Raw genomic sequence first — 25,003 nt, 5'->3', positions numbered from 1 at the left:
TTAGTTCGGCTGTCCCCAAAACCAGTGCTTTCGACCTCGGTCAAGCGGGGGTCAAGTGGGGGCTCTGGGTCACACTCTGCTCCAGTCGGTCCGGGACCCGGGCCCGGGGCCCCGGCTTCTGCAAAGCTGCCCTTGGTGCGTCGTGCAGCCGGGGCCGAGACTGAGACTGCAGCCTCGTTCTAGAAGTTACCTAGTGTCATCTGTAGCCAGCTAAAATGTATTCTCAGTTGGCTGAAGGTCCTTTATAATGCATCATAGCAGGTGCAAAGCTGCTTCATTCTGGCTTCCCCCAGGTCAGAGTTCAAGGACAGGAGTCCCTAGTCCCTTACACCTGTCCCCTTGTCACTTGGCTCCTGGCTGGAGCACGGGACCGTGTCGCTCCCCTGTGGCACCGGCCCCTGACCGGCCCCCGCCAGCCTGTGCTGCTCCAAGCTCAGCTCCCCTGACGGCAAACGTGAGGCCACGACCGGGAGGGCGTGCCCTTCCTCCTGGAGGGGAGAACGTTCTGGCACCAGGGTGACCGACAACATTTTGCACTTTGCTTTTCTCGGGACCGGTCGGCCTGCTGCGTTGGGACTGACGGTCCCCTGGGCCTTGCTGGGGCTCCGGACCAGGAGCTCGGGACCTCTCTACGGCAAGTTTATGTATTTTCGATTGAATTTTTAACCGGGGCGGGGGGGTGGGGGAATAAGGTCATCTGCCCAGGAAGTATTTGAAGTAGATCTGGCCTAAGGACACATCTTCCCCAAACCCACTTGAATTTCATGCGGGAGAATTTTCTTACGTGACCACCATCTCTCGTGCAGGTGAACAAGCACTTCGTTTTCCCCTCATCGTTTTCCCGCGTGTGCGCTCGGCAAATTGCGTGGGAGGAGGAACCGGGAGTGTCTCCCGGGCCGAGGGTCGGCGGGGGGATGCGGGGAAGGGTGTGCACGTTTGTGGTGGGACCTCACAGCCGTTCACAGGCCCGCCTCCCACGGCCACAACACTTGCAAGGTGGAGCTTTTTAAGCCAACGGCCACGGGTCCCTGTCCCGCCCCCCCCCCACCCCCCCAACCCGTGACCGCTCCCGGTGCCTTGTGAGCGGCTGACTTACAGAGATGAGGTCGAGCTCGATGGTCCCAGTGTTCTCGGGATCCAGCTGCTTAAATATCCCTGAGGGAGGGGGGTGGGGGGTGGGAGGAGGGCCGCCCGGTGAGCACTCCTCCTCCTCCCCCCCCTCCTCCCCCCTTCCCTCTCCTCCTCCCCTCTCCTCCTCTCCTCCCCCTCCTCCCCCTCCTCCTCCCCCTCCTCCTCCCCCCTCCTCCTCCCCCCTCCTCCTCCCTCCACCTCCTCCTCCTCGCTCAGTCACCAGCTCCTCCCTCCACCCACAAGGGTCTGCACAGTCAACCGCGCACACACGCCCTTCCAGGCGGCCTCCCCTGCGCCAAGCACAGAACTGGGACGGGCCTCTCCCCAAGCGGCCACTCACTGAACAGCGTCTCCAGCCGGACCAGACACCGAACGAAGTTATCGAAGTCAATGATGAGGTCGTCGTCCGCAAAGCGCGCGACGACGACCTGGTGGAGCTGACACGGCAGCTTGAAGCCTGAAGTCGGGGGAAGAGGGCGCGGCCTCAGGGAGTGCGTCACACGGCGCCCGTGCCACAGACGTGGCCCTCACGTCACCGCCGCCCCATCCCCTGGTGCTCGCCTGGGGACCCGCCGCTCCCACCCTTGCTCCCGACTCTGACCGCTCACCTGGCTCTGCCTGTCCCCGCAGGCTGCCATGAGGCTTCTCTCTCCCGTCCCCGTCCCTGTCCCTGTGGCCCGTCCCCACCCCCATGGCCCATCCCCGACCCTGTGGCCCGTCCCTGTCCCCGTGGCCCGTCCTCGTCCCTGTGGCCTACCCCCACCCCTGTGGCCCGTCCCCGTGGCCACCTCTCCCTGTGCTTCCTCTCCCGGCTGTTTAGCTCTGAATCCCCTGGAGACTAACTTCCTGGATGCACATGGCAGAGACCGTCTGTCCTAGATTAGCGGTAACTTCTGTTCCCGTGGCAGGATTTCCACTGGGCCACGGCTGCCTGAGATCAGGACCACGTTTCCTGCCTCCCCTGCAGCACACTGAGGGCTCGTGACTCAGTCCTGCCAGGGGGTCGTGTGCCTGACGGCGGGGGGAGCCCATCTCTCCCTCCTTTTGTCCACCCGTTGCCAGAACACGGCCGTGGTGCCTTGCCGTCCTAGTCCGGAAGGCCCGGCAGCGGGGGGCACCTCCCCTCGCACTGGGACCGCGTGGGGGGAGGTGGATCTCGCTGAATCCAGGTATCTGGGGTCTCTGTGTCGGGATTTTATGTTGCCCGCGGGGGACTCACCCCAGGGGGGAGCAGAGACCCTCGTGTCAGCCCTGCACCTGGCAAGAGCCGGGGGCCCGCTCGCCCCGCCAGCCTCTCGGAGGAAATGTAGATTCCGGAAGGTATGGCGGGCAGAGCGTTTTACCGGGGAGCTTTTAAAAGGGGAACGGAAAGGACGTGTTTGTACCAAACCAGCACCCGCTTTGTCTCACGGTCACCGACCTCCACAGGGTGCGGAGCACAGTCTCCCGTACCCCAGAGCCGGGACGGAGCCAGCGCTCGCGTATCCCGCAGCCGGACGGAAGGGAGAAAACAGCCACGAGGCGTTACCTGCTTCCTCCAGTGCTTTCCGCATCTCGTAGGAGTTCATGGTGCCAGACCTGTCCACGTCGATTTCCCGGTAAATTTTCTGGAACGAGCAAAATAGTTCCAAGAACCATGACCCAAAGCGAGGCAGGCAGCGAGTTGGCTCGCGCCGAGTGCCGCGCGCGGACGCGGGTTTCCCAGCTTTGCCTCCGGTGGCCTTGGAAGAGTCGCCCACCTTTCTGCCTTAATTAGCTAATAGTGTTGGCCTCTCTCGTGAGCCGGTTTGTCAATACGCCCGTCAGCCAACCAGCCAGCCACCACGGCTCACGTTATCTTATCCGACTGTCGTGCTTGAGCTGCTAAAAACCCATGTTACAAAAGGCGACGTGGCTTCTCCAGGACGCTTTTGGGAGCAGCTGTTAGGGGACCCCATTTCCGGTCGGCGCCAGGCGAGGGCAGGAGGCGGGCTCATCTTTGCTGTCTGCGTGTGGCCAGCCTGTCTCTGTGGGTCCAGTCGCCACCCTGGGGATGTCCCTCCCACCTGGCAAAGGGTTGTACGGGCACCGCACGACCCCGACACAGCCCCCCGCCCCCCGGCGGCCCCCGGGCGCTCACCTGGTACTTCTGAATCTTTGTCCAAAGAACGTAGAACTCCTTCAGCCCCAGCTTGCCACTGCCATCTGACTGCCCGCGGTTAAGGAGAGCCCGGCCGTGGGTGCGTCCCCTCCACCGGGTGGCGCTGACGCCCACAGCGTATCTGCAGACGGCTCCTGCTGTAGGACCCGGCCTGCCTCTGAGGCTGGTGGAGGGCCCAGAAGGAGGCCTCTGGCGACCCTGACCTTTGCTGGTTGGTCTGGGGATGCGGGGGGCCCCGGCCCCGGTGAGAACGAGCTGTCACATGACCTGCAGAGGCCTCCCCCCCCCCCCCCCCCCGCTAAGTTCTGCAGTGCTTCTAAGGCCTCTTGTGAGGCAACCACTGTGAGCCCACGAGAGGAAACTTCGAGCAGCACAGAGCATCCGTGCCCAGGACTTGTCCCTGAGCCACGAGTGGAGGCTTCGGGCGGCCGGGGAAGGAGCTGCCCACGGCGGGCGGGCCCCGCGCCCGCAGATCGGGAAAACCCACAACCAGAGGAGACTGGTCTGTGGGGTATTTTCCACGGCCGCTTGGGCACAGCTGAGCGGCCGCCTCCCGTGCGGGGACCTGGGACACGGCCCTCGGCTTCCCCTCGTCTGCAGCTCCTCAACTCCCCTTCGGGGCCCCCGGACGGGCGGGGCGCGGTGTCAGAGCCCCCAGGGCGGGGGTCTCAGACGCCGTGTCTGGGCTCTGCCGCCCGGAAGGATACGTCCAGCATGTCCACCATGATCTTACAGGTCTCGATGCTGAAGCCATCCGACTTGATGTCCTGGCCTGTAAGACAAAGTCCCAGTGACGGTTACGTCCCACAGAGCCGCGCTGTCCCCGGGATCCCCCTCGAGGAAGTGCTCATCCGTCCCTCCAGGGCCACAGCAGCCCGGTGGCTGTCGGAGGGGCCGGGGGAGGGGGGCGTCCGCCTGTGATTCGCCACACGAGCGCGTGCCCCGAGGACCAGAACCTGTCCCGAGTGGCCGCGGCGGGTGGCTGGCGGCCTGCAGGAGACCCTCATCACAAGTAGGAGCCTGGTCCCTCCCGGACTCCATGAGGGGTCCCCCTCTTGTCCTGTCCTTGTAAAGGCTGCCACTTAACTCGAAGCTGCCCCGGTGGGCACAGACCCCTCCCCGGCCGGGGCAGAGGCAGGGGTCAGCGGGCAGCCGGGGGCAGGGAGGCTGAGCCCCGGCGCGGCCCGGCTCTTTCCGCCTCCGTCTGCGCGGGAACAAGGAGGCTTTGACGGCCACACGCCTCAGCAGCCCTGTGACCTCACTCGTGCCTGGCGGCCTCCGGGACGCGCACCATCTTCTTGTCCGCGCCTGGCCTGCCCGGGGAGGAACCGGTTACGCGCGGATCCCTCCCCACATCCTCCGCGGTGGATGGGCGGCCGGCCAGGCTCTTCTCTGGCCGTGAGGGAATTTGCCATGGGTTAGGCCGGCTGCTGGTGGCGCCCGGGGCTGCTGCCCAGGACACGGCGACGTCCAGGCTCGCGGGGTCTGACCTCGCACAGACCCGCGCGGGGACGGCGGTCTCTTTGAGGGCCGTGCGGCTCTTGTGATAATTTGCGGGGGAGGAAATGTGTCCCCGGGGCTGGCCTGTCCTGTTTCTGACTCGGACACGGTTCCAGGTGTTCCGGGCCCTCCTCAGGCCCCTCTGGGCCTCACCCCTTCTTCCAGGAGCCTGCCAGCCGCCTCTGGGCCCTCAGGTCCCTGGCCTGGCTCATCAGTTCAAGGGAAACCATGTCTCTCCGAGTAAAGAGCCAGTCGGCCGAGGCTCCTGACACGCACGCTGGGAGATGCTTTGCACACCGTTCGGTGGTTCCAGAGGCCCGTTTACCCTTCCACCCCGGCTACTCAGTGAGGTGGTGTCACTCCATCCACGGCTCCGCCCCCCTTCCAGCTGACCGTCGGAGGGGCTGCCACACGGAGCTCGCGCTCTGCTCAGGCAGCTTCGCAGGGCACCCGCTGGAGGCTCCCCACCCTCCGGGGTTAGGTAGTGACGCTCCTGCTTTCCAGGTGCAGCAAGAGAGCCCGAGGGTCTCCGCGCACGGGCTTCCAGCAAGAGCCAGCCAGTGGTGGTCTCGACCCGGGGCCCTCTGATCCTGAGTGACCAGGGCACACAGAGCCTCCTCTGCCCAGTTCCTCAGGGGGCCGGGGGCTGGCGGGTGTTTACGTGCGGGCGGGGAGGGGACCGGCGGCCGGGAGGGGACCGGGGCCCCACCAGGAGGGCACTTACGCTTGGCCAGCACCCTCCTCAGGATGGTCTGCAGCTCGAAGGCCGAGATCTCCGCGTCCTGTGGACACGAAGCAGAGCGTGGTCACCGCCCGGCGGCCGCCGGACGTGGGAGGCTCCGCCCACGTCAGGTGCACTGGGCGGGGCCTGTGATGTGCGGGCCCAGCGCCCCCTGCAGGCCGCACGTCTCGGCGGACTGCAGGCCCCGTGGACACAGTTGAGAACCCTCCGCTCCACCCACGCGTGCGGTCCCACTCGACGCCCTTCTGATCCCAGTCCTCCGCCCGTCGCCCCTTCCTCCCCTTTGAAACCCGGGTCTGGCTCCTTGCAAAGCTGGTGAGGGCCCGGCTGTCTCCCCGCCGCTCTGCCTCTGAGGCCCCAGCTCTCGGGGCGGGTCTGGTGCCTACACACGCCCTCGTGTCGGGGGACAGGGGAGGAGGGGCGGGGGACGAGCCCAAGTCGCAAGACCACCATGGGCCACAGTCCCTTCTCCTAGGGGTGGGGGCGGGGCCCATGTGCCGCGGACCAGCGGGAACAGGTGTCTGTGACATGAGGCCAGAGACCTGGTGGCCCCAGAGCTCTGTTTGGATTGGCTGGGCAGACAGGGCCAGACGGTGGCAGGAGTGGGGGGGGGGGGGGCCTGAAGGAACTGTGCCCTGAGCCGTGCTCTTGAAATGTGCGACCCTTCTGTCCCTTGAGCGTCTCTGTGGACATCAGGGACATCCCAGCTGGACGCAGAGGACAGGAAGCAGCCGGAACCCTAAGGCCAGAGGGAGTCGCCAAGCGGCAGCCCCACCGTGTGGGCAGGAGCCCCAGTCCCCCTGCGACGCCTCTTGCTTCTACTCTTGCCTCTGCCCCTTTGGAGTCGCGTCGGGGACGGGACTGTCCCTCCGAATGGACCACAGCGCAGGGCAGAGGCCGCGTGTGCAGACACCCACCTCGCCTGCCAGCTGTGCAAACAGCCTTCTGAAGCCGTCGTCAATGTCATCCTCGCTGGCATCGTTCTGGAAGGGGGGATACGGGAGCAGGTCAGAGCCAAGGAGGCGCCTCCCGCGGGCTTGAGACCAAGGGCAGTGTGAGGAATTAAGGGCGGATGAGAGAGGGATGTTAAGCCTGAGGGAGGGGTTAACAAGTCCTCACGGAGGCGTCTCCTCTAGCCCTCAACCAGGACGCCCTTCCTGATCTACACTAGTGGGGATCCAGAAGCAGAGCCCAGCCGGAATGTTCTAGAAGGTCTTTGACAGTGGCCCTCTGGACTATTCACTCTCTCCCTGGGGACAGGGGACAGAGGAAGGGCCTTCCGTCATGTTGGCTGTGGTCGCCTTCCTGGACTTGGGATTTGTGGTGGTCAGGCCTGCCCTGGGACCCCCAAGCCCTCAGGATTCACCACTATTTGAACAGAGACCCTTGGTGTTACCCTCGGGAGCCTCAGAAATCTTGTCACCCAGCATTTTCATTCTACAGATGAGGAAACTGAGGCCCAGGAAAGGTGGCGACAAGAAGCCCGTGGTCCCGTGGCGGGGGGGGGTGTGGTCAAGGGCCACGCACTGGCCGGTGCAGGTGCAGGGGGCGACCCTAGTTTCAAGCTGCGGGCACGAGGTCCTGGGGCCCCCTAGCGATTAGGGGGGCCCCTCTGGGTCCTGGGCAGTCAGGGGCAGAGCGGGCGAGTCCGGAGGTCACACACACCTCATCAAGGTCAGCCTCAATCTCGTCGTCAACCACCCTGGAAACAGAGGGAGGCTGTGTTACCGGAAGGGAGGTGGGGGTGGGAAGCACGTGGTGCCAAAATCAAGACCGATGGCACGTGTGACTGTTAGGGCAGCGCAGGGCGGGGCGGGCAGGGTCACTGGACCACAGCCCTGCACGGAGGAGGCCGAGGCGGGCAGGGACTTCCTTGCTCCTCGAGAAGCACGTTTGGGGACAGCAGACCCCGGCACCCGTTCTCCGATTCTGTGGGAATCTCTGTCACAGAAACCTTCCACCCCCGGGATCCTGCAAGGTCCCTGCTGCCTACGTGTCCTGCTCGGAGGCCGGGGTGTGGTCTCAGCTGAATCTCGGGCAGCTCGGGCGGTGCCCTGTGCTGTGTGCGGCACTGGGCCCTTCTTGGGCCCCGGGACCCTCCACTGGTCCACCGAGGGCCCCGGCCGCCGTGTCCGCGGCTGGCCTGAGCCGGCCCATCAGACACACTGTCCTGGGTCTGATGGGAGCCCGTGGCACGAGGTAGAGGCCACACAGCACGTGCCGTGTGCCCTGCTTCCCATCTGTTCAAAGCCCCCGTGTTTCTCCGTAAATCTCCTTTTGCTTAAGCCGCCGAGGAGGATTATGTCTCCTGCAATCAGGTGCCCAACCGAATAGATGCGGCTGAGGCAGCGGCCAACGGGGCAAGAGCCATTGGGAACCGAGCCATCCTGACAAGGGGCCCTGGACCGCTGGGCCCAGTGACCACCGAGGCCGTCACTCGAGGGCTGCTGGACGGAAAGGATTATACGGTGCGGCCCGGCTTCTCCCCGTGAGGTGCCCGGGTTCAGCCGTCCAACCCGTGTCGTTACGGCGAATGTGACAGCCCGCTCTGTCGGAGACGCAGCTGCCACAGCAGATTCTGCGCGAGGCTCCACAGCCGCCCTTTCTAACCGCGAATACCCCGCGTGGCTCATTTCTTTGCTCGCGGAATGTAACGCTGAGGTCCTTCCAGCTGCGCCCTGGAAGCGGGCGGGTGTCGCGGAGCAGAAACCCGGAGGGAGGACGCCGCGCTCCAGGGGACGGGGATGGGGACGGGGAGGAGGGCAGGAGCACCTACTGGTAGTCGGCCTTCTTCTCGGAAAAGACCCGGACGCAGAAGTCCCCGTCCTTGTTGGGCTCGAAGGTGGACGGCACCAGGATGTACTCCCCAGGCGGCAGCTTGAACCGGTTCAGCACCTCCCGCAGGTTGATGAAGGTGTCGGACCGCTCCCTCGCCCGGTGCGTCAGGAAGAAGTTTCTGCTGAGGTGGATGTTAGTCTGTCCAGTCATCTGAGGGACAAACAGAAACAGAAGGGAGTAGACGGCAGAGAGAGCCCCAAAGCCGCATTGTTTTCGCTCGCGGAGAAGGCGACGGTGCCCGTCGTTCCAGATCAAACGCAAACTTCCCGCCCACGAGAACAGATGCCCACGGAGGGGCTCAGGGCACGTGCGGCGGGGCTCCCGCGTGCACCCAGCTCTGCAGAGACCCCATCTGCACACGGAGGGGCTCGGCCGTGAGGCCCCCCGCAGGAGTCGGATCAGTGCTGTGTGGTGTGTGACACGTGAACAAAAGTCGGGACGGGGCCGGGCCAGGAAGGCAGGTGTGGTCGGGCTGGCCGCCGCGAGGCCGGAACTCACCAGAGCGATCCGGAGAAGCCCAGCTTGCCCCCGACGGCACTGCCCGGCCCGACAGTGTGGACCACTGGGGTGGAGGGGGGCACCCCGCGTGGCCACTGGATCAGCCGCAGCCTTTATGGACCCACACGGCTGCTGTACTTCCCATCAGTCCTGCTAATGCCAGCTGTGAGCCTACTACGCGCTCTCACGCCATTCACCTCATCGCTATGGTCCCTCCAGGTGGGTGGTGGACCAAGTTTTATTGAAAAAGAAACGGAGAGGGACACCTGGGGGGCTCAGTCGGTTAAGCGTCCGACTTCGGCTCAGGTCGTGATCTCACTGTGCATGAATTCGAGCCCCGCGTCGGGCTCTGTGCTGACAGCTCAGAGCCTGGAGCCTGCTCGGGACTCTGTGCCTCCCTCTCTCTCTGCTTCCCCTGCTCATGCTCTCTTTTTCAGAAATAAATAATAAAACATTTAAAACATTAAAAAAAAAAAAAAAGAAAAAGAAACTGAGGTCCAGAGAGGACCCATAACTTGTTTGAGGTCACACGGCCTGCAAATGGCAGGGCTGGGGAGTGGATCCAGGCCCCTGGGCTCCCACATCATCTTAGGCACAGTCCTGGGGCTCACCTTTCCCTTCAGGCTTGTTTTAGGGGGAACTGCAGGCCTCCGCGGGGAGCCTCCTGCGTCCCAGACCACACGTCGTCCACCCAGAGCTGACCCGTGCCCCGCAGGGACTCCCCAGAGACCTGGCCCTGAGCTCGGCCCAGCAGGCCCTGGGACCTGAGCAACCTCCCCAGGGTGCCCCCAGCCACCAGCCCTGCCCAGGCCTCCCGGGACCCCCCAGGCCAGCAGTCGGGGCCTCGTGCCTGGTGGTGAACACGAGCCAGCGTCTCCCAGACGTACCTCCTCCGGCACCTGCAGGCACAAAGGAGAGCACACTTCAGATTCCCGGAAGCTGTACGAGGTCACCCCCGTGATGGGCCGAGGCCCCCCGTCCCCTGCAGCTCTAGCAACGTGAAGTGACTCAGCACGGTAATTATTTTCCAAGGGGCCCCAACCGTTCCCACACGGAGGACAAACCTCGTGACCCAGCAACAATGTGGCTGAGCCCTTAGCGCCATTGCTAATTTATGGAGCATAAAACCGGGGCACGGAGCCGTGAAACGCCTGGCTGAGGTCGCCCCGCCCCCAACTCGAGGGTGCCCGCCGGGCTGGGAGCCAGCAGGCGTCACACCCAGCCCGTGTGTCCTTGGGCAAGTCAGCTCCCTCTGTTGCCAAAGTTTCCTTGTCTCTAAAGGGGACCAAGTGACCCCCCGTGCTCCCCAGCTCCAGAGCCCAGGACCGGCTTTGCACCCCCATGAGGCGGGGGGTGGGCTCCGTGTCACGTCCCGTTGGCATTTTCTCTGGGGTCGCTTTGTCCCAGAATGGAAGTCCTCAGCTCCCGTTTCAGAGGCCGAGGGGCTCAGAGTTCATGTGCACGCCTGCAACGATGGCAGGTGACCCACTCTACAGGCGGGGTCCTGTTACGGGCGCCACGTTGCCAGCGATGAGTGAGCGTCTGACCTATGACCTCTACCAGCGGCATCTGCCCTCCCCACCACGGCGGTTTCCCTGAATGTGGGGACCGCCCCTCCTCATCCGAGCAGCTCTGGGCCGTGCTGCAGGGAGGAGTGGGGCGGGCATGGTGGGAGGCAGAGCCCGGCCTTGCTTTGACTTGGTTGGAAATGAAGCCCCTGCGGGCAGCACAGAGCTCGCGTTCCCGGTCCTGAGCTGGTCCCAGCCGGACGCTGGAGCGGTTCCTGCCCGAGGTGTCCCCTGTGGGGGCTCTGTTCTAGGCCTGGAGGTCGGCGGGCCAAGCAGAGCACCAGGCCTAGTTGGCGGGGGGGTGTCTCAGAAGAGGCGGGAGGCCTCTAAAAAGAGTAGACTGTCCCCAAAGCGGCTGTGGGGCCTAGGCAAGCCCTAGGCACCTCCGGGGACACGGACCAGCTGCAGGGACCTCGGGGCGTCTCCGCGCGCCGGCCCGGCCCGGCCGCCACGTCTCGTACACAGAGTTTTGCTGTAAAAGCCCTGCTTTCCCTGGCCCGGCCTCCCGGCGGGGCCCCGGGGCCCACCGTGCCCGTGGGGAGGGCCGTCCCCCGAGGCTGAGAGCAGGGAAGGGGGCGGCCCGTGCTGCCCCCACCTCATAGATGCCGAAGCCGATGGTGTGCATGTCCTCCCCCATCTTCCTCTGTCGCCGCCGGTGCTTCTGGATGAGGCCCACCAGGAAGGTGCACCCGCTCTCGCCGTCCTCCTGGTCCTCGTCCTCCTCCTCCAGCTTGATCAGGTACTGAGGGTTCATCCAGAACGTGTCTGCGGCCAGAGAGGGGCCGGGTCACTGAGGACTCGGGGCCGCCCCTGCCCCCGCAGGTGCGCACGGGGAGGGGGAGGGAGCCCCATAAAGACGGGTGGGCAGGTGGGCGGGTGCTGGGGGGCTATGGAGAGAGCCGGCCGGCACGTGCCTGGGGACCACGGGGACCCACGTCAGAAACTCCCTCGCACGGTTCTCTCACCCGCCCTCAGGCTGGCTCGTCTTTGTCACTCGGGAACAGGGCGTTAGGGCTGAGCCCCTGCGGCCCCTGTCCCGCCCCAGGCCCAGCTGGCCGGGCTGGGGCGCTGTGGGGCACACGCTCCCGCACGCCCTCTGTGAACCCCGAGGCAGGAACATCCTGTGCACAATTCCTGCCTCTTCTTCTGTGTCCCGTTGTCCACCCCAGGGTGTGTCTGCCTCCCCCCCCACCCCCCAGTTCCAAAGTCCACTTATGGAAGGCCTGGAGACTCGTTCACGTCTGAGAACAACTCCCCTTGCCCACCTAACAGGATAAACACTTTGTTGGGGAAATAAAGGCATCATCTGGTGCAGGGGTCAGCAAACTACAGCTCGGAGGGCCCCTGGCCGCCTGTTTTTGTAAATAAAGCTTTATGACAACACGGCCATGTTGTTGAAGGCCTGGTGGCCTTCGGGTGACAGCGGCGGAGCTGACGGAAAAGCGGTAGAAACTGACGCTCACCAAGCCCCAGATGTTTCCCATCTGGCCCCTGAGAGATTTGCCGGCCCCGCATCCAGCGAGCGGCTTGTCGGGGCAGACGGCCTCCCCAGCACCTCTGGAACCGCCACTTGGTGGCTGGAGGCTGGAGGGGAAGGACTGAAAGCACCAGAACTCGAGGTCCCACCACCTGTCCGTGGCCCGGGATGCCACGGGAGCCCAGTCTCCCCATCAGTGGAGAATCGGCACACGACCATCACGTGGCCTCCACGGTCAGACTGCCTGCGTCACGTCCCCGTGAGGGGTACCGTGAGGTCACTTAACCTCTCCAAGCGGCGGTCCCCTCGTCTTGAAGATGAAGAGGACAGGGGCGCCTGGGTGGCGCAGTCGGTTAAGCGTCCGACTTCAGCCAGGTCACGATCTCACGGTCCGTGAGTTCGAGCCCCGCGTCAGGCTCTGGGCTGATGGCTCAGAGCCTGGAGCCTGTTTCCGATTCTGTGTCTCCCTCTCTCTCTGTCCCTCCCCCGTTCATGCTCTGTCTCTCTCTGTCCCAAAAAATAAGATAAACATTGAAAAAAAAAAAAAAAATTAAAAAAAAAAAAAAAAAAAAAAAAAGAAGATGAAGAGGACAGCAGTGTGCCTGCCGTGGAAGCTCGTGAAGACAGACGGGGTCAAATGCACATACACCACTTGGGACGGTCCCCAGGCCCGATGTGTCATATCACACCGACTCAATTTCTGCGGCTTGGGGGGAGGGGAGCCCTGGGCCACAAGGCAGAAGGTCAGGGGTCAACGAGGGAGGGACCGGGGACCCCGTCTGAGCCGGGCCCGAGTGCGCAAGAGGGCTGCGGGCGACGGTTGGGGCCCGGGTGTGCAGCGGCCCCGTGGGTGAGGTCCCTGCAGGGCGGGGCTGCCTGGGCTTCACGTGGACGAAGTGGCCCGTGGGCCTGAGCTGGGACCACGCTCGGCCTCACGGGGTGTGGTGGGGGCCACGGCCCAGGGGAACCTAGGGCTGGGGAGGCCGCGTGTGGGGTGTGGCCGGGCAGGGGCCAGGTGAGCGCAGACGAGGGCCCGGCGGGCGGCCTTACTCGGGTAGTTCCTGCAGCCTCCCGCGGTGGAGCCCCGCCTCCAGGTCCCGTCCACCTTGGTGAGCTTCCACTTCTTGTAGGACTCACTGGTGAGGGTGTCGGGGGTCAGGTTGCAAATCTCCAGGCGAGAATAGTGCCTCAGAAAGTCACCGAACGACATCCTGGCGGAGGCAGGGGGAGGGCGCCCCGGTCACGGGAGGGCACGCTGCCGAACCCTGACCTTCCGCCCAAGGCCAGCCCAGGAGCCGGTGAGGGCCGGCAGAGCGGCCAGCAGGCGCGGATTCCAGCTCTTTCCCGCTGGGCCGCGTTGGGCACTGCCCAGCGGTGAACCCGCGGGCCCAGCCCTGCTCTCGAAAGGCCTGGTTCTCGAGTGTGGGGACAACTCGGAACTGGTTGGGAGAACGGCCCCGTCCTTCGGGTTTCTGTCGGGATCTGGACACGCCTGCAGGACTCCCTCCTGCTTTCTGAGGGGTTGTGCCACCCCCTTGTTGAGAGGGACGAATGGCTCCATTCAGGGTCTTACGGTGAATTTGAAACGATGGGAGCAGATTCCACGGCCCCCGTGTCCCTAATGTCCCGCTACAGCCCACCGGCAGACCCCTCCAGCAAGCTTACCAGAACTCCCCGTCTTCGTGCCGTCTGGTCAGCCTCTCCCTCACCTCTGGGTCGACGCTGTTCCAGTTGGGGCAGCTGGAAAACCATGTGACGGGAGGGCGTTAGCACCAGTGCCGGCGAGGATGTGTCCCCAGGACCCCAGTGGAGGCCCTGGGGACACACTCGAGGGCCAGGAGCCGCAGGGACAGAGGGGGTGAGGCCAGATGTCGCCCTGGACGGTGGTGGGAAGGAGACAGCCAATCCGGGGGGAGACGGGGCGGCATTGGCAGCCAGGACCACACAGCCCCGTTTTAACGGGAACAGAAAATCCAAGGTGTCGCTGACCTGCAGGCACCTGGCCTGACCTGGCCGCAGCCCCGCTGTGGCGCCTGCCCGGGAACCTGTGTTCTCCCCCGGGGCCCGCCAGCGGGGACGCTGAGCCAGGGAGGCGTGGACCTCGAGCTCACGGCAGGAGCGCCGGCTTGGACGAGGGCGCCAGTCCGCTGGGATGTGCTGGTGGCCCCTAGAGGGGCACCTGCCTGAGGGTGCACGGCCCTGTGACCCCGGGGCCCCGCTCCTGCACAGCCGCCTGCCTCCGGCCTCCCCCTGCCCGCAGCCTCCTCTCCTCACTTGTCATTCCACCGGCCCGTCCACTCCACCTCTCCCCAGGGGTTTCGGATGCGGATCAGCTTCTGCAGGCTCCCCCCACTCTCTACCTGCAGAAGGGGCACAGGGAGGGGCAGGGGGGACACTGAGCTCCAGCCGGGCCTGGACGCGCTCGGGCCCAAGGCCCCTTCTCCACGAGCCAGGAGGGGTGGGGTCCATGTTACAAGGGAGTCAGAAAAGGGAGAAGGGCTGGACCCCAGACCCCTCCAGGGGCCGGCTGTGGGAGGACCCGGGTCTTTGACCCCGAACCTCAGCTTCACTGTGCTGTGGTCTCGGGAGCCCCCGGTGCCTCCCGACCTTTTGCAGAAACAAGGTGCTGAGAAGCAGGTGCGCCGCCTGGATCTCCAGTGAATCCCGGGGGGGGGGGGGGGGTGTGTTTCTACAAAGGGTGTTTTGTAGCAGCTGGGAACACGTAACATGAACCCTGTGTCAGATGCCGCTGCCGGGTGGATGTTTATTTTCGTTGGCGTGGGAACGGAGATGGCATTACGTGACAGAGTGTCCTCACTCGTGGGAGGTGGCCGTGGAAGTATTCGGGGGCAAAGCGTGATGGCGTCTGACACTTCCTTCCATGCGGCTCGGAAAGCAGCACAGGGAGGGAGGACGTGTGCAGAACCCTAGGTGTCGAGTCTGGGGAAACCGCACTGGGGCGGGCATCACACTGTTCTTGCAACTTTTCCACAGACTTGAGCTTTTTCAAAATAAAACAACGGATGCGTGGGGGGGGGGGGGGGTGGATGGAGAATAGAATAAAAGTCCCGGGTTTAAAAGAAACGGAGCCCCGGACAAGTCAGACGACATGGGGTTTGTACGTGGCAGTGGGGCTGTCCTGTTTCTAGTGACGCTGCGTGGGCAGATGGGGACTGCGGGCAGACGGGGACCCGGGCAGTGGGGGCCCACGGTCAGACGCGGGACCACGGGCAGCGGGCGTCAGTGGGTAGACGGGGACCCGGGCAGTGGGGGCCCGTGGGCAGACGGGGGACCATGGGCAGCGGGGGTCGGTGGGCAGACGGGGACCACGGGCAGACGGGGACCCGGGCAGTGGGGGCCACGGGCAGATGGGGGACCGTGGGCAGCGGAGGTCGGTGGGCAGACGGGGACCACGGGCAGACGGGGGTCGGTGGGCAGATGGGGACCGCAGGCAGGGGCACAGCCCTATGGTGTGTGTCATCACGGCCTCCAGCTTGGGGTTACGGAGGGGTGGGGGTTTAGGAGAAGTTGCCCAGGCCTCTGGCCAGAGGCCGTCCAATCTGAACAGGAAGTTGGGCGCTAACATTGTTGTGAGGTCAGACGCAAAAGCACTCTGAAGGGTCTACGCCACTCTGTGCGTGCAGTAGCCGGTCCCAGGGGCAAAGTGAGTCTAAACAAGCACAGCGGGAGGGCGGGACCCGGCCGAGAGGGGACACCAGCCAGCCGCCCCGCCCAGGCTCCCTCGGCTTCAGGGATCTGAGGCCTGGCGGCTGGGCCGCGGGAATGAGGCCGCCCCCCCTCCTCCTGGTGACCACCCGCCCAGCCAGGCCAACCGCTGCGTCAGGGACACGACGTCCCCGAAAACCCCGGCCGCCTCACCTCCTCCGCCCCGGTGACTGAGTACGCGTGCCCCTTCACCAGCTTCTGGAAGGTGATGGCCTCCGAGTCCGCCATGCTGGTGATCTGGAGACAGGGGAGGAATCAGGTGGATGCAGCGGCCTCGCCCTCACCCCTGCTCCCTCCAGTCCCTCCACCAAACCCCCGGCCCCCGGGCCTGGGGGAGGACAACCTCCCGGCTGCCCGTGGACGGAGCAGGCCTGGGGAGCCCAGCGGAGGGGCGCTCACAGCCCTCTGCAGGGGGCACGGGAGAGGGCACGCCCTCAGGGTGCTGGAGGCCCTGGTGGCCCAGCCCGCTGCTCCCAGGAGGACAGCTGTTTGCCGTGGCTGCTGATGTGCCCTGTTGTGTTAGCACCTCCTCAGCCCCCCAACCTCAACCACTGGGCGGAAAGGGGGCTGCTGTGTTGGTGATTAGGCAGAGGGGCCGAGAGGAGGGTCTTCTGCCCCAACACGGTGTGCGGGCGAAGTCAGGGTCCCTTCCACTTGGTGCAGCTCCGCGGACGCCTCCCTCCCCCGCCCCCCCCCCCCCGCCCCCCCCGGCTGGATGGGGAGACGCCTGATTCACGAACCGCTTAGTGAGGCCAATTAGGTCTTCAAATTTGCTGGGTAGGAGTTTGTTTTCTAGCAAGTTGCCCAGGGACTTGGGCCCCGAGAGTGGGGGCTTCTCACGTCTGTCCCCGCAGGGAACAAGCCCGCGGCAGCACCGGGCTCCAGAGTGGGCTCGGCCTGGAAGAGGCCTGGGGACGGGACGCAGGGCGACCCTGCCTTCCTCTGGGGGGCCGTGCGGCAAGGCCGCCATGAGATGTCCCCCCCCCGATGCCTCCTGCAGCAACCCCCCCAGGCCCCTGGGCCCCGAGGCAGCGCAGGGGAGGCTGCGGGGGGCAGGAGTCTGGACATGGTCCGGCCCCTGGGACCTGCCGAGGGGTGGGGGCCTCGGGGAACCTGTGGTCCAGGCTGGCCACGCCCTCGCCCACCAGCGGCCCGCAGACAGCCTGGCGGTGGCCACCCATCCAGGTGATGCGCACGCCGTGCTGAAGGGGCTGGGCTCCCAACGGCCAGAGCAGGCAGGGAGGGGCCCGGACTCACGTCGATGGAGCAGCCCAGGAGGGAGCCTTTCTGCAGAGCCTTCTGGATGATCTTGAACAGGTTGGGAGGGGCCTTCCTCAGCTCGTACCACTCGGCGATGCCCCCGGTGAAGTCCTCGAAGCCCTCCGTGGTGGCGCCGCCCGAGAGCGCCTCATAGCAGCCGTTGACCCTGAGGGGAGACGGAAGCCGCTGCGCCTGTGTCCCCGGCTGCCCCAGGCCTCCCTTGCGGGCAGCTCCAGGGACCCTCCGCTCGGATTCCCCCCCACGTGGCCGCCCGAAAATCTCCTAGAACCTCGGGGGTGGAAGGTCCGACCTCCCACACGGACTGTCTGTCCTGACGGCGAGGACAGCCTGCTCAGGGGCTGTTGGGCATCTACAGCTCAACACAGGCCACAGGGCAGTGACGAGAGCACCTCTACGCGCAGAGCGCCCCACGCTGCACCTGACCGCCCTGTGGTGGCCCGCGGCTTCCGGCTGCGCCGTCTGGACCCGCGACTGAGAAGCGGTTCCTCCAGCCGACCGTGGGGACCCCGGCCCTCCTCCCCACAGGGGCCACAGGGGACGGGTCCCTCGTCCGTGGACTCCGCACCCTTGTGTCCTGCCTGCGGCGGGTACACACCGGCAGAAGCCGTGCTGCCCCGGGCTGATGAAAATGTGACATGACCCGGCAGTGACCCGCGAGGGAAGCGGGTCCTTCCCGAGCCAGCCCTGGGCGCCACAGCCCGTCCCAGCGCACAGCGTCGGGAAGGGCCATCACCGTCGGGTATCGGGGCGCGGTGTGGCCGGCAGCCCGCGAGCCCAGTTCTGGCCAAAGCGGTCCTTGTGTAGAACGCGACTCCTGCTCGAGGTGGTCCTTGAACACCACCTGCTCTCCCCAGAAGCCGGGGCGGTCGGGGGGCAGGGTTGCTCACTTGGCATAGGCCTTCTCCAGCAGGGCGCTCCAGAACTCGCTGCCCTCTGCCGAGTGCACGAACAGCAGCTCCCCGTCCTTGGTGGGCAGCCTGTCGTCCACGACCACGTCCACCCACTCGCCGTACTGCCAGAACTGCGGGCGCACAGACACGGGGGTGCTGGAGGGGGTGCTGGGGGGACCAGCACGGGGACCCCGGGCCTCGGCGGCCCCTCGGCACAGGCTCCGCCAGCCCATCCCGGGAGGCGGGTCCTCGCTGAGGAACAGAGGGCACGGCCCACGTCCTTCCCTCTGAGCCCGCCCCCCCATTCTTCCCCACCTCGTGCTCTCCTTCACCAGCATCGAAGGAGCACGGCAAGCAGCACCTCGCCATTGTGTCCCTTTTCTAGAACTTGGGGATTCCTTCCTGAGCACCCTGCTTTACCTCCCTCCGCAGAAGTCCCTAGAGGTTCCCCGCTGCTATCCTCTCTGGGTCCCCGTCAGGGGCAGGCCAGGGAGTTCCTGCAGTCTCTCAAAATCCTTTGTAGAACAGCGTGTCCTAGGAGTCACCAAACACTGGGGTCTGATAAACTTGACCAAGCCAGGGGATCTGTTCCAGCATCCAGGACCTGTTCCTAGCCCCCAGCACTTGTCTTTAGACACCAGGACCCATTCCTGGCCCCCAGCACCTGCCCTTAGCCCCCAGGACCTGTCCTTAGTCCCTAGGATCCATTCCTGTCCCCCAGCACCTGTCCTTAGCCCCCAGGACCTGTCCTTAGCCCCCAGCACCTGCCCTTAGCCCCTAGGACCTGCCATTAGTCCTTAGGACCCATTCCTGGCCCCCAGCACCTGTCCTTAGCCCCCAGGACCTGTCCTTAGCCCCCAGCACCTGCCATTAGTCCTTAGGATCCATTCCTGGCCCCCAGGACCTGTCCTTAGTCCCCAGGACCTGTCCTTAGTCCCCAGGACCCATTCCTGGCCCCCAGCACCTGTCCTTAGCCCCCAGGACCCATTCCTGGCCCCCAGGACCTGTCTTTAGTCCCCAGCACTGTCCTTAGCCCCCAGGACCTGTCCTTAGTCCCTAGGACCCATTCCTGGCCCCCAGCACCTGTCCTTAGCCCCCAGGACCCATTCCTGGCCCCCAGCACCTGTCCTTAGTCCCCAGGACCTGTCCTTAGCCCCCAGCACCTGCCCTTAGCTCCCAGGACCTGCCATTAGTCCTTAGGACCCATTCCTGGCCCCCAGGACCTGTCCTTAGTCCCCAGGACCCATTCCTGGCCCCCAGCACCTGTCCTTAGCCCCCAGGACCCATTCCTGGCCCCCAGCACCTGTCCTTAGCCCCCAGAACCCATTCCTGGCCCCCAGGACTGTCCTTAGTCCCCAGGACTGTCCTTAGCCCCCCAGGACCTGTCCTTAGTCCCCAGCACTGTCCTTAGCCCCCAGCACCTGCTGAGAGAACCTTGAGCCACCTGCTAAGTCACCTGGAAGTGGAAGATCCCAGCATAGTTTTCCTGGAAACTCTGGTTTAGGGGGACAACTCGGGCCAGGATCTCTTCGTTCAAGGTGAGGGAAGCGATGGCCGCCAGCAGCCAGCAGTCACCTGTGAACACAGCACAGAGCTCCAAGCAGGGGTCTCAGTACCAGGAGGACATCAGACACCATGTGCCCCCTCTGGGAGCTTGAAGCCCAGGATGGGCTGGTGTGGACAGTCCCCACTGAGGGGCAGTTTGGAGGGGGAAGCCCTCCCAGCCCGGCCCCCCGCCCCGGCCCCCTCTGGTGTGAGGACGCAGACGCTTGTGGGAGCGCGGGACTCACCGCTGGGCTTGGGCAGCAGAGGACAGGGTAGAGGGGGGAGACAGAGGGACGGGGTCGGGTGGGGAGGCGGGGCTGGCAGGTCATGAGTGGGGCAGGTGTGGGAGCCTGGCTGGAGTGGGCGCGGGGGCCGAGGGCACATGGCAGTCACTTCTGGGGTGTGGGAGGGCACCGTGCGGGACACAAGAGTGGGGACGGTGGGACGGGCCCCTCCCGTGGCCCACGGGTGACCGAGGCATCACGGGAGCACATGCGCGAGCTGCCACACACCCGACACCCATGGCAGGTGCTCGGCACACAAGCACCGCGACCGTCCTACGTGGTCGGCTGTGACAGTGCATGGTGGGGGCTCACATTCTCCCCCCAAAGGCCGCGGCCGGCTGACCCTCCTCCTATAGGCGTGGGCGTGCTCCTGCCCCCTCCCAGGACAGTGACAGGAACAGCCTGGGGGGGGGGGGTCCGGGCTGGACAGTGACAGGAGCAGCCCGTCGAGAATGCGCCCTGACAGTTCTTCGACGAGACTCTCCCGCTGGCGCTCGGAAGTGACGGCGTGCCAGCGGCTCTGCAGGGAGTGTCCGCCACCAACGGGAGGCAAATGCATCCTCTTGCTCCTTCGGCTGGGGGTGTGGGGGTGCTGGGGACCTCGTGGCCACCGCTCTCCTCCTGGGAGCCCGCGTCCCTCTGAGACTCCAGCTGCCCTGCACGCTCAGTCTGCGAGGTGTTGGCAGTGCAGACCCTGCCCCGATTCCAGGAGGCGGCCCGGCTGAGGGGGTCGGCTCGGGAAACGTGCCTTGACCTTCACTGGTGCGTCGGCGAGAGTGGACAGGTGCCCCGTGAGTCTGCTCGGTGACGTACAGTCCGCTGCTGCTGTGGGACGGGCAGTCCGAGAACCAGGCCAACTCGGAGGAAGAGGGGCCGGGGATGGAAAGTCCTGCCACCAGCCCTGCAGACCCTGGATCAAGCCGTACCTGCAGCCCGACCTGCCTTGGACTTTCCTGGCACATGAGTTGATCACCCCCGTTTCCCTGAGCACCAGGGCAGCTGAGACCCTCCTATGTGCCGGCCACTCCCCAGGAGCCGCAGGGCCATTGCCACATCTGTGGCAGCCTGGACGTGCCTGTGACTCTCACTCTTCTGGAGCGAGTGTGAGATTTTCTGGGACTCTCCGCGGTGCTTGAATTGGGTCTGTCGACACGTGGAGGCAGACGGGCTCGTGGACAGCAGGGGCCCACGTGTGGGGAGCCCAGGGACCGAAGCCAGAGCTCGCACATTTCCTGCACAGCCCCCTCGAGTCCCTGAGCCCCCTTAGACGAGCCGCCGGGTCTGTGGGACTGGGGACTCAGGGTGGCCACCGGGCCCCGAGGGGCAGGGCCGCTCAGAGGTCCCGGCTGACGGCGCTCTGTTCTGGGACGTGACTGGGTGCGGGGAGGACTGGCTCCAGGTGACCGTGCTGCCTTTTGGTGTCTGGAGCCTGACATCTAGGTCAGTGCTGACCGCACACCCAGCTCAGATTACCGCTCGCCACCAGACCCGGAGGCTCTTGCCACATCCCGGGAATCAGTGGCCGTGTTCCGTGGCTTCCGGTTTTCTTCCTCCAGGTCTCCCCTGGCCACCCTGGGGGGGGGGGTGGGGAGCAAGGCCCCAGTGCCCCCTGCCCTCTGGAGACAGCGCTCTTATGCCGGGCTATTCCGATGTAGCTGGTCTCCTCCGGAAGGGCGTGTCAACCCAGAGTGTTTTCTGGACGGCAGACCTGCGGCTTTGAGAGGTCGACTTCCTTGCTTCGGGTCACACGTCTGGAAGGTCCCAGAAGATCCCACAAGGGGCAGAGAGGCTCCCCTGAACAGCAGTGAGCAGCGAGCGCAGTCAGCATTCTGGATCAGTGTAGTTTACGGAGAACTCGCTGCACCGTTTCTGTGTAAGTCTTACGGGGCGATTACCCACGTTAGCGTCACCTTTTGGGGATGAAAAACCGAAGCTCGGGGGCCTGTATACCAGGCAGCCAGCCGGTCTCGGAAGCAAATCCTCTAAATCAAATCCCAGGTTTTGTTTAAAACCCGAGCCTTGCCAGAGATTTCTTTTGGTTAAGAGGGTCTGATTCCTTTAATGCAGCAGAGACCACAATAGGAATACCCAACCGCAGCCTAAACTTAAGACTATGGGGTAACAAGCCAGCAGCTCCCTGAAATCCTACATCGTATCTTAACACCTGACACCATGCGCCCGTGAGATCCTGAAACGCGTCGCCTGCCCGCTGCAGCGTAAGTCACGGAGGCCACGGGACGGTGGCCTGTCATGGCACCCTGCAGACAACAGCACCAGGAGCACAGCAAACAGGAGGAAACAGGTCAGAGCATTTCACAGCCGAAGACCCGAAACGCCTCTCATCAGGGGCCCCACTAGGGGACCCACGTGGGACCGGGACAGCGGAGTGGCCATCCAAAACATAAAAATCAAGTTCTAGCTCATCTTGTCACAGGAATAAATTCTAAATGAAATAATGTTCACATTGTAAGTATGTATTTTAACACGTTATTGACGTAGTTGACATGTCAATATGGTAAATCGAGCATTTGTTTTAAGGTTTATTTATTTTTGAGAGAGAGACAGAGAGAGACAGAGCGTGAGAGGCGGAGGGGCAGAGAGAGAAGGAGTCACGGAATCCGAAGCAGGCTCCAGGCTCCGCGCTGTCAGCACAGAGCCCGACGCGGGGCTCGAACTCACGAACTGTGAATCATGACCTGAGCTGAAGTCGATGCTCAACCGACTGAGCCACCCAGGCACCCAAACGAGCCATTTGTTTTATTTATATATTTATTGCCTATGTATTTATACCATATATTTAAAAAAAAAAATTTTTAACATTTGTTCATTTTTGAGTGAGACAGAGCGTCAGCGGGGAGGGGCAGAGAGAGAGGGAGACACAGAATCTGAAGCAGGCTCCAGGCTCTGACTGCCAGCACAGAGCCCGACATGGGGCTCGAACTCACAAACCTCGAGATCATGACCTGAGCTGAAGTAAGATGCTCAACCAACTGAACCACCCAGGCGCCCCTACAAATACGATATTTTTATAAATCCATTGACATTCTGGAAAAGACAACAGGAGAATTCCAGTGAAGACATGTTATCGACTTGTAACCTGGAAGCCATAAGCTTTTTTCTTTAAAGAGTTTTTTATTTTTTTAAGTAATCTCCACCTCCAACGTGGGGCTTGGACTCATGAACAAGAGCCATGCGCTCCAACAGAGCCAGCAGGCGCCCCTGAAGCCATAAACTTTTTATATGACACATGTAACGACGCTAAAGTAAAAAGAAAAAAGTCTACATGGTAAAAATATCATGATCAAGTCAAACTAAGAAAGTAACAAGGAAAAATATCTATTATTCAGATCCAAGACGAGACGTTATATAGAAAGATTTCTAGGGGCGCCTGGGTGGCTCAGTCGGTTGGGCGTCCGACTTTGGCTCAGGTCACGATCTCGCGGTGTGTGGGTTCAAGCCCCGCGTCGGGCTCTGGGCTGACTGCTCGGAGCCTGGAGCCTGTTTCGGATTCTGTGTCTCCCTCTCTCTCTGACCCTCCCCCGTTCATGCTCTGTCTCTCTCTGTCTCAAAAATAAATAAATGTTAAAAAAAAAAAAAAAAGAAAGATTTCTAGTAAATGACGAAATGAAATCTCCATAGAAAAATGGACAAAGATATAAGCAGTTGACGGAGAAAGGAAAAACCAGTGTCTCGGCCATATTCAGGGCGCCTGGCCGGCTCAGTTGGTGGAGCAGTGGCTGTTCATTTTGGGGTCGTGAGTTCGAGCCCCACACTGGGCACAGAGATCATTTAAAAAAATTAAAAAACCCTGAATGTTGAAGGGTGCTCCCGTCACTCGTCATAAAAGAAATATAAAGGGAAGTTCCCCTGAACCACTTCCACCTGTCAGATCGCACAGTAAGGTCGTGTGGTCCCGGAGGGGCCGGGGGAGACCCACTCGTGCCTGTCCATGAGCAGTCACACCACGTGGAGTGCGTGCCCCCGAAATCCCAGGTGCAGGAGTCGTCCACGGACACGCTCACGTGAACCAAGGACGGTGATAAGTCATTTCCTAGAGCCCTGGTCATCCGTCCACAGAGCGGAGCGACGATGTTCTCCGGCGACACAGACCCGCCTCCGAGAGGTCGTGTAAACCAGAGCAGGGCACAGAACATGCGTAGGACACGCCAGGAAAGGGAAAAAGACAGGTGGGAGAGAAGGTGGGGAGCGCCGTGGGTCCCTCTGTAAGTCCTGTCTTCACAAACTGAAGGTATTTCTGGATGACTGTTGTATGTGTCCTTTGACATAAACGCTAGGGACGTTTTGACGCCCTCAACGGATTAGCTGGTCATGTCATCCCTTAGAGTAAGGAGAAAAATAGCTTACTATCGTTCTTCTAAATGAAAATTATTTCCGGTCGAGGCCTCCCGTAAGAACTGGTCAACCGTCGGCAAGAACAGCTAATCAGTTCGCCTCCTCCTGGGCCCCCAACGTGTATCCTGTTGAGAAGTTACGAGGTATTCCTTGAGAAAGGGTTCCTGCGGTCAAGTGCATTTCCACAGGACGGGCAAAGCTAACCAGGTCAAGAGTGGAGGCTGCTTAGAGCTTTCCGGTAATTCTGTGGGGTCAGGGGAGAGGGGTGCAATGCATTTCCCACGTCTCCGACCCCGGAACCTTCTGGCTTGCTTGGGGAGGGCGCGTCGGCTGCCGGCCCACCCGGGCAGGGTCCCTGGACCGGGCCCCTCAGAACCAGCTCCTCCTGGGGGTCCGGCGAGGCTCCCCCGTGGCAGTCTGGCATCGGCCCGAAAGGCAGGGGCCTCCTCCGGCAGCTAAGGTCCTTCTGACACGACCTGCGTCTCCTCTCTGGATGGTGACACCAACTTCTTTCCAGATCGTCCGTTCTTCACTGTTTTTCTCTACGGGGTTTACCGTGTGCACTACGGGGAGGGGTTGGGCCCCACTGAGGCGAGGCATGTGCAAATGCTGGCACATTCCGTCCACTTGGCCTAAAGCTGTGACTCACCCTCTCATCCTGGGAGCCCGACGCCTGCCCCGGTCTGTGCAGCGCCCCGGCCGTGGGCAGGGACAAGTGTCAGAGCCGGGTCACTACGGGTCCTTGAACACGCTGGCTGCCGGCCACATCCATCGTTAATGGAGCAGACAAGGCCGTGCCCGGAGGGCTAGACAGACTAGCCCTTCCCACATCCAGGTTCCCGCCCCCCCACACCCAGCTGCACCCCTGCCCGGCCTGTTCTGTCCTGGGAGACACTCGACTGGTACAGGCCTGAGAGGCCTCTCTGGCCCGCTTCCTGCCCTAGAAGCCCACCCAGGTGCCCCAACAGCCCGGGCTCAGTCAGGCAGCAGCTGCCCACAGGCGCCTGCACCCTCTTCCTGAACACAGCAT

General features: G+C 63.5%; 1 protein-coding gene across 1 annotated transcript in view; it reads right to left on the bottom strand.

Annotated features, from left to right (window-relative positions):
- Positions 1-25,003, bottom strand: part of CAPN2 (calpain 2) — a 37,597-nt gene that overhangs the window by 1,107 nt on the left and 11,487 nt on the right. The window contains exons 3-20 of the mRNA XM_042976867.1: positions 19,248-19,366; positions 17,789-17,922; positions 16,878-17,046; positions 15,774-15,857; positions 14,169-14,254; positions 13,560-13,634; positions 12,945-13,105; positions 11,013-11,182; positions 9,737-9,748; positions 8,290-8,501; positions 7,179-7,215; positions 6,431-6,496; positions 5,496-5,553; positions 3,979-4,043; positions 3,251-3,319; positions 2,660-2,738; positions 1,472-1,588; positions 1,097-1,155 (exon numbers count right to left, since the gene is read on the bottom strand). Coding sequence (XP_042832801.1) covers positions 1,097-1,155; positions 1,472-1,588; positions 2,660-2,738; positions 3,251-3,319; positions 3,979-4,043; positions 5,496-5,553; positions 6,431-6,496; positions 7,179-7,215; positions 8,290-8,501; positions 9,737-9,748; positions 11,013-11,182; positions 12,945-13,105; positions 13,560-13,634; positions 14,169-14,254; positions 15,774-15,857; positions 16,878-17,046; positions 17,789-17,922; positions 19,248-19,366 — 1,772 coding nt within the window. The remainder of the gene's footprint in view (positions 1-1,096; positions 1,156-1,471; positions 1,589-2,659; positions 2,739-3,250; positions 3,320-3,978; positions 4,044-5,495; positions 5,554-6,430; positions 6,497-7,178; positions 7,216-8,289; positions 8,502-9,736; positions 9,749-11,012; positions 11,183-12,944; positions 13,106-13,559; positions 13,635-14,168; positions 14,255-15,773; positions 15,858-16,877; positions 17,047-17,788; positions 17,923-19,247; positions 19,367-25,003) is intronic.

The sequence above is a fragment of the Panthera tigris genome, chromosome F3 (genome assembly GCF_018350195.1).
Source record: "Panthera tigris isolate Pti1 chromosome F3, P.tigris_Pti1_mat1.1, whole genome shotgun sequence".
NCBI classification, from domain to species: Eukaryota; Metazoa; Chordata; class Mammalia; order Carnivora; family Felidae; genus Panthera; species Panthera tigris.
Note: the sequence above shows the minus strand (reverse complement) of the source record. Positions and strands in the feature narration are given on the sequence as shown.